The sequence below is a fragment of the Eurytemora carolleeae genome, unplaced genomic scaffold, assembly GCF_000591075.1.
Source record: "Eurytemora carolleeae unplaced genomic scaffold, Eaff_2.0 scaffold487, whole genome shotgun sequence".
NCBI lineage: Eukaryota > Metazoa > Arthropoda > Copepoda > Calanoida > Temoridae > Eurytemora > Eurytemora carolleeae.
The window spans coordinates 165,125-173,617 of NW_019396430.1; the positions used below are offsets into that span (position 1 = coordinate 165,125).

The 8,493-nt window shown below is 32.5% G+C and overlaps 1 protein-coding gene across 3 annotated transcripts in view; it reads right to left on the bottom strand.

Annotated features, from left to right (window-relative positions):
- The window catches only part of LOC111703179 (dnaJ homolog subfamily C member 11), a 67,733-nt gene extending 59,780 nt beyond the window's left edge, over positions 1 to 7,953 (bottom strand). For all 3 annotated transcript variants that reach the window (XM_023475053.1, XM_023475052.1, XM_023475051.1), the window contains exons 1-10: positions 7,585 to 7,953; positions 5,844 to 5,967; positions 5,042 to 5,161; positions 4,794 to 4,867; positions 4,131 to 4,217; positions 2,045 to 2,135; positions 1,521 to 1,578; positions 1,280 to 1,341; positions 792 to 844; positions 428 to 486 (exon numbers count right to left, since the gene is read on the bottom strand). In XM_023475053.1, coding sequence (XP_023330821.1) covers positions 428 to 486; positions 792 to 844; positions 1,280 to 1,341; positions 1,521 to 1,578; positions 2,045 to 2,135; positions 4,131 to 4,217; positions 4,794 to 4,867; positions 5,042 to 5,161; positions 5,844 to 5,967; positions 7,585 to 7,628 — 772 coding nt within the window. In that variant the 5' untranslated portion in view covers positions 7,629 to 7,953. The remainder of the gene's footprint in view (positions 1 to 427; positions 487 to 791; positions 845 to 1,279; positions 1,342 to 1,520; positions 1,579 to 2,044; positions 2,136 to 4,130; positions 4,218 to 4,793; positions 4,868 to 5,041; positions 5,162 to 5,843; positions 5,968 to 7,584) is intronic.
- Positions 7,954 to 8,493: the final 540 nt, after the last annotated feature.

The following is an 8,493-nucleotide window of genomic DNA, read 5'->3' on the forward strand; positions in this document are numbered from 1 at the left end:
AAGGAACAAAACTAATCAGGGATTAAATTAATGTACAGGGCGTCCCACGAAACATGACAATAGCTTTGAACTTGGAATTTGTTTGTGACATTCAGTCGTCAACGTACTTAAACATGTATGATTCTTGAAACAATAACCACAATATATCTTATCCTGACATTTCCAAAATGTGGTCTGCCTTTTTAGTGCAGTCAATATTACCAGAGATATTAAGAATTTTGTTCAGCTTTCAATTTTGAAATACAAAACCAAAATTGTCGAAATCTGAACAAAATTCTTCATATCTCGGGGGATAAATTGTCATTAATCCTCTCTAGAATTTTAATTAAATCAAAAATCAAAGACGACGTTTAAGTCGTCTTGCTACTATCATGTTACCGAGGAACACCCTGTATTAAAATGTTACTAGAAAAATATTTAGTTGTACCTGATCTTGCAAACTGAAGTGTACCGCTCATATTTCCAAATACTCTTGATCCAAGTTTTCTGAATAATCAAAACAAGTTTTTATAAATTGTTTATTTGTAAATTTTATGAAATGTTACTTTTTGTAATCAGAATAGTTCAATGATAACCAGAAAACAATGGAATCGGAAGACGACATTATAGCAATACTTAAGTATATTTGATGTTGCTAAATATTCCAGTGACTACGTCAGTCATACCTACAGCCTAAAAGTCGTCTTCCTTTTTCAGAATTTTAAGGTTCTTACTGTAATGGAATCACGTGATTTTAATGACATATCAATTCTTATTTGACATAAAATTAAATATATTTTGTAAAATTGTTCCTGAAGTATTTTGTTCCCATTCCTAGTCCACTTCCCAGTCCTAAGCTGAACTCCTGAAAAACAAATTAATTTTTAAAAAAATCACTTCTCATTAATAAAAAATAAATAAAAGTAATTTTGTGCTTGATAACTATTTCATTTCTCAACATGCAATTCCGATATGAATTGTTCAATTGTTTAATATGATACAATTAAAACGCCAAAAAATTATTCATGATCTGCTCTTTAAAACATTCTGAGAATACAGATAAATTGTGCTGAGCCATTGTTGAAGTTAGCATCTCCCCCCCCCCTTTAATGAACAATTAGGATATTATGAAGTTTTCAGTAATCACTAAAAAGTTAACAGTCGAAATTTGTGTTTTAAAAGCAAAAATATTACTTTTGGCAGGTTTTAATTAACATTGTGGCCCTTGGCTCCGGATCCACTAAACCAAAAATGTTTCGGATCCGGATCCTAAGCACGGGGTGGGGGGGGGGGCACTGCCCTGCCAAGCACTCTCTGATTGAAATCTTCTGTAACCAACATTAAATCCTCCTTCTCCTCGACCTATATATTAGACTTAAGAAGAATTCCAAATGATCACAGACAAGAAACAGCCAAAAAAATATTTGTTTAAAGACATTTCTAAAATCGTCTTCATTTCTTGTTCGGATGGATTAAAGGAACAACAACTTCCTTCTAATAAGACCCTAACAATATTTTGGGAAAATTTGGTGTAATCTTACCATTTGATGTAGAAATATTCCCGGACAGTGTAGTAGTATCTGTAGTGGTCAATGGAGCCTAAAAGAATTTTTTTTCTTTAAAAAATATAAAAAAAATTTTCTGAATAATTGTCTTTGGATTAACTAGTCCTATGTTCGAATTTAATGAATTTAAGTCGCGTCTCAAATCCCCCAAAATCCGGTTTCAATTAAGCGCCGGCTTAAATCTTAAAATTGAATGCGATTTTAAGTAGAACAAACCCTCTTAAAATTCGGCCTCTGGTTATTTTTTTTTGAGCTTTCTTTAGGAAAGACATTTATGAAACAATATTAATTTTATTATAGGTAGACTGATTCTTTACCCAACTGGAAGGAGAATAAATCGATTTTTAATCGATATGAAAAAGAAAAACTGATTTTTTACATAAATGAAATGATATTGACTGATTTTTACCTGAATGAAAGGAGATGGACTGATTTTTACCTGAATGAAAGGAGATGGATTGTTTTTTACCTGAATGAAAGGAGATGGACTGATTTTTTACCTGAATGGAAGAAAATAGACTGATTTTTGAAATCTCGAATTGTGGTAGTTGACTATCAATAATATCATCATATTCGGACTCATACAAATACCTTAATCATAGAGTTAATACAGTTTTCAAACAAAAGGACGAAACCCTCCCCCCCCTCACTTCAAAAATAAATGTTTATACAGGATGTCCCAAAATACCAGTGATAATTAGAACCTCAATTTTGTAACCAATTTTAACGTTCTGGACATGATTGATATTTACCTAATGGTTGGTCCAAAATTAAGGCTCTAGCTACCATGATGGGGTTTTGGGACTCCCTGTATCATAAAAGTATCCCTATGTAGAAAAGGGGATGATGGAGATGTCCTATTTGATGTAAGGGGGGGGGGGGGGGGCCCTGCCTTCATTTTTGGTTCAAATCTTCCAATTTATTGGCTGCACGCTTAATTAGTGATCAAAAATCCTAATTTAAAATCAATTTGAATTTTAATGACCTATAATGACCTCTAAAGACTTCTCATGACCTCCACAAATAGAAGAAAATATTTCAACTGTGTCTTTATGCATATCAAACAAAATCTAGGAACCCAGGGAATACAGGAGCAGCAACAAATCCAGTGTTTGACCTTCTGATGACCTCTTACGACCTCTAATGACCTAAATGACCTCCAAAAATGAAAATGTTTTGACTATGGCTTCATGCATATCAATTAAAAGCAAGGAACCCCAAGAATACAGTAACAGCAACAAATCCAGTGTTGACCTTCTAATGACCTGTAACGACCTCTAATGACCTAAATGACATCCAAAAATGAAAATGTTTTAACTATGGCTTTCTGCATATCAAAGGAAAGCTAGGAACCCAGGGAATACTAGAGCAGCAACGAATCCAGAGTTAAACCTTCTAAAGACCTCTAATGACCTCTAATGACCTAAAGTGACCTCTAAAATGAAATGTTTCAATTATTGCTTTAAGCATATCAAACGAAAGCTAGGAACCCAGGAAATACAGAAGCAGCAACGAATCCAGTGTTGAACCTTCTAATGACCTCTAATGACCTCTAACGACCTCTAACTACCTCTAACGACCTTTAACGACATCTAACTACCTCTAACTACCTCTAACGACCTCTAACGACCTCTAATGGCCTAATATGACCTAAAAAATAAAAATGTTTTAACTATGGCTTTATGCATATCAATTGAAAGCTAGAAACCCAGGAAATACAGTAGCAGCAAAAAATCCAGTGTTTGACCTAAGGATGACCTCTAACGACCTCTAATGACCTAAAATGACCTCCAAATCGAAAATGTTTAACTATGGCTTAATGCATATCAAATGAAAGCTAGAAACCCAGGGAATACAGTAGCAGCAACGAATCCAGTGTTTAACCTTCTAATGACCTCTAACGACCTGTGATGACCTAAACTGAACTCCAACAATGAAAATGTTTTGACTATAGCTTTATGCATATCAAACAAAAGCTAAGAACCCAGGGAATACAGTAGCAGCAACTAATCCAGTATTTGGCTATCTCATGACCTCTAGGGACAAAAATGTTTATGGCTTTAAGCATATCAAACGAAAGCTAGGACCCAGGGAACGCTAGGAACCAGTAGCAGCAACGCTACTATTTTCTGTATTCTCTATACTGTTAAAAAATCTTACAGCTCTCAGTTCTTATTATGGTTTCCGGCGAACAAAAACTATTGCGAAAAAATGCGAAAATTTTCATTCGTATTTTGCTAACTTTTTCGCGGAATTTCGGGCTTTTTTTTCGCGAAACGAAGACGAATTTTTTAACAAAAAAATCTTTGCGACAATTTGGAGAAATTTTTTTGTCTTTCGCGAAATTTCTTATAAATATGTTTCGCGAAAAAATGCGAAATTTTCGCAAAACAAAAAATGCAGAATTTCCCGCAAATTAGAGAAAAATGTTTTAATTTTTGTATTAGTTCGCGAAATGTTCGCTTTTTTCTACGAACGGAAAGCGAAAAATGTGAAACTTTCGCTTAACGATTTCCCCATTTTGCTGGAAACCCTTTTCCACGGGGTGAATGTAAAAAAAAATGGAAACATGATGAATAATTTTACCGGTCAAACAGATCTGTGCAATTGACGGTCATCTGAAACCTGGAGACGGGGTTAGTTCGTTGCTGCAATCTTCTCTCCTCACGAACTCTGAAAACATTTATCTCTTTTATAAATTTGGCTCGTCTTCCTATGGATTTCTTGTGTCTAATTTGTCTAATACGGCCCCACTGATGGCTCCCAATTCTTTGCGGTAACTCCAAGAAGATCCAAGAGGAGGTCTGTTTCGCATTAAAATAAATTTTTTTAAGTTTGGGAAAAATCTCAGAAATTTGTTATTATTGAATATTGATTTGTCAAAATGTACAAAAGGTTATTACCAGAGAAATGTCCTGTAAACCTAATCTTTTAAAGTTGTGTGTTCGTCTATGAATGTCGTCTTCCTATTCAACACTTGACAGCTCTAAGGGTCCCACTAGTCACTATAAAATACCAAGGTCCTGTGAGATGATAAGGATGATATATTACTTAGCAATAGCTTCCTATTCCACACTTGATAGTTCTAAGGGTCCCACTAGTCACTATAAAATACCAAGGCCCTGTGAGAGGATAAGGATGATATATTACCTAGCAATAGCTTCATATTCCACACTTGACAGTTTTAAGGGTCCCTCTAGTCACTATAAAATACCAAGGTCCTGTGAGAGGATGAGGATGATGTATTACCTTGCAATAGCTTCATATTCTTCTCTTATCTCCCGTGGGGTTTTGCTTCTTTGCACCACTGCCCAGCCTTGCTCCTATCAATCAATCAATCAATCCAACTAACCACCAAAAAACAAACAAACAAACCCAACCACCAACCCAACCCAACCCAACAACTAACATAATCACCAACTCAACCCAACCCAACCCAACCCGACCCGACCCAACCCAACCACCAATCAAACAATCTTAATCCGCATATTTAGTACCTGTAATCCTTCCTTGCCCAGGCAGTCGTAAATAGCTCGTTTATGAGGATCTATGAGAACCTCGTAGCATCTCTTCAATTTAGTAAACAGGAGGTCAGCCTCTTCTCTTTTCACAGCATCCTTAGCATTTTAATTGTTATTAATATTATCATTAATATTCAAATCAAATCAAACCCCTTGGGAGCTTTATAAATCAAAATGAGATATTATTTTCATTAGTATCCTTGCAATTGGCATTAATCTTAATTTGCAAGTCATCAGGGTTGTGATTAAAATAATAATATTGTTTTTAATTTGGAAAAAAACACAAGATGCAGTTTCTTAAGGTTATTTTTTATTTTAAGCATTTTTTTCTTTCCCGTGACTTTGAAAGAATCTAATAATTACTTCAATATTCAATAGACAGAAGGATTGAATTGCAATATTTATTACGGCCACAAATTCTTATAATTCAATTTCTTAGCTCATGAAGCAAAAAATTGTGATTTCCCAAAAAAAAATGTTTACATATTTTCTCGTCAAATAAGACAAATTATGGTCTGAAGAAGACGGGCGGAATACTGATAAACGATGCTACAGAGAAAATCAGATAACAGTAGAATTCTCGTTTGTTTTCTTTCCATTTAAATAATGCTACCTAGGATTTGTACTTAAACTATTTCAAAAATGTTATTAGAAGTACACCAGTTCCAAAAATTACTAAGAACAACATCTTAAAAAAGAGTTCTTGATTAAAAGAAAGAACAAAGATGACGTTGATTTCAAAGTTTCCTGGTCCTCACTGCATCTTTGATTCCACTACCTGATGCTTGTCAGGATGATAAAGCCTGGCCAGACGTTTATAGGCAGCTGTAATCTCAACATTAGAAGCATTTCTGGGAACATTTAGGAATCCATAGTATTCATTATCAACTGGGTCTTCATCACTAGAAATTTAGAACATTTAATCCATAGTATTCCTTATCTACTGGGTCTTCATCAGTAGAAAAATTAGAACATTTAATCCATAGTATTCATTATTAACAGAATCTTCATTACCAGAAACATTATAACATTTAATCAATAAAATTAATTATCAACATTAGAACATTTAATCCATAGTATTCATTATCTACTGGGTCATCATAACTAGAAACATTAGAACATTTATCCATATTATTCGTTATTAACAGGATATTCATTACTAGAAACATTGTCATTAGATCATTTAATCCATAATATTCATTTTCTACTGGGTCTTTATCTCTAGAAACATTATAATATTTATCCATATTATTCGTTATTAACAGGATATTCATCACTAGAAACATTATCATTAGAACATTTAATCCATAATATTCATTATCTACTGGGTCTTTATCTCTAGAACATTAGAACATTTATCCATATTATTCGTTATTAACAGGATATTCATTACTAGAAACATTGTCATTAGATCATTTAATCCATAATATTCATTATCTACTGGGTCTTTATCTCTAGAAACATTTTAACATTTATCCATATTATTCGTTATTAACAGGATATTCATCACTAGAAACATTGTCATTAGAAGATTTAATCCATAATATTCATTATCTACTGGGTCTTCATTATTATCAACATTAGATCATTTAATCCATAATATTCATTATCTACTGGGTCTTCATTATTAGAAACATTAGAACATTTAATCCATAGTATTCATTATTAACAGGATATTCATTACTAGAAACATTACAAAAATTAAATTCACTTTGTTTCACTAACGTTCATGTGTTCAGTCACAATTTTCTGAATTTGAAAAGATAATATTTAACTTAAAACTTAACAGCGTTTTTTATATCATGAACTTTGAAAAAATCTTTCATATATAGAAAACCATTTTAAGCGTTAAAATATTTTAGTTTCGAGATAAACCAAAATCCAATATTTCTTCAGAAATGGTCTATTGCCCGTGCACAGACTCAAAATATACACAGAAGAACAAAGCGTAAGAAAATTGATCAAATTTAATATTTAGAGTAATAATTAATTGTTTAAAGAAACAGAACCAAACCTATGAGTCTATTTCATAACCAGGCTAAATTTCAGCAATCTAATTCGTATTTGATATTCAAATCAAATAATATCATGGATTGTAGAAAATAGTAAAAATTTATATTCAATTAAATTAAATTTTCCTATGTCCGGAGCACAATTGCTGTTTAATGTTTTTTTTTTGACTTTTTAAAATCATAATTTAAGTCTCAAGTCATCTTCCTATTCCGCAGTAGTTTTGTAAGTCCCACTTTATCTCTATCTGTGTATTAAAGATGAAAAAATGCTTAATTTTCACGTCTAAAACTTACAAATTTGCATCGGCTGCATGTCTTATTGGAATTATTTGATAGTACATAACTTCTGAAAAGTACAGTACACTACTGTTCTCACTGTATTTGATAGTACATAACTTCTGAAAAGTACAGTACACTACTGTTCTTACTGTAAGCATAAAAGAGAAATTCTACATTTTTCAGTCATCACCAAACGTGAAAACAACAAACAAAAAACCAGTTCTGTACCTTGATGAGAGGGGATCCTCCTCTTCTGAATGCCTTCCCGGCATTTTTCTGTAAATAAATCAACAATATATATTTGTACTAAGGTTAGTTAATTGTACTAGAAGTACAGTATACAGTGCACTATAAGTTCACTTACAATACAATTTATAAATAATACTAAAAAGGGTTTTTCTTATCTTTTTCAGTGTTTTGTTTATGTGTTCTATCTTTTGCATATTTGGAATATTTAATCTTGCAACAATTGCCATCTTTTTATGTTGTTGTATAATCAAAAATAAAGATTTGATTGAACTAGAATTTTTCAGAAATATAACTGTCAAAATTATTTGTGCAATTAAGGGACACAATAAAAATCAAAGAAATGAACTGCATGACATCAAAACAAACACAGTCCCTTCACAACACAAGGCAAGTTAAAAAAAAGTTAAATTAGAAGAGTCAAACTCTTCCCACAAGAGATCACATGATAAAGCAGGTATGGAAGACATTTTAAATGATCACTGCATAGTGATCATCATCATAAACTTGTTACCCTAATACTGATCAAAATTTGTTCATTTAACATAATTGATTTTAACTAAAACTGAAAATGCCCTAATTTCATGTAATTGAGTATTCACATGTTTGAGATTTATTTCATGTCAAATTTCGAGATCTAAATCTGAATAAAGCGAGTACAGTACAAGGGATCTAAATCTGAATAAAGCGAGTACAGTACAAGGGATCTAAATCTGAATAAGGCGAGTACAGTACAGGGGATCTAAACCTATAAAAAGCGAGTACAGTACAAGGGAGTTCCAGAATACCATAATTGTTTATTGATTTTCAATAAACTAGGTATTTTATCCCATTTATATAAGTCCTCCGAGCAAACAAATACACAAAAAAAGTTATAAATTTTTGTCAACA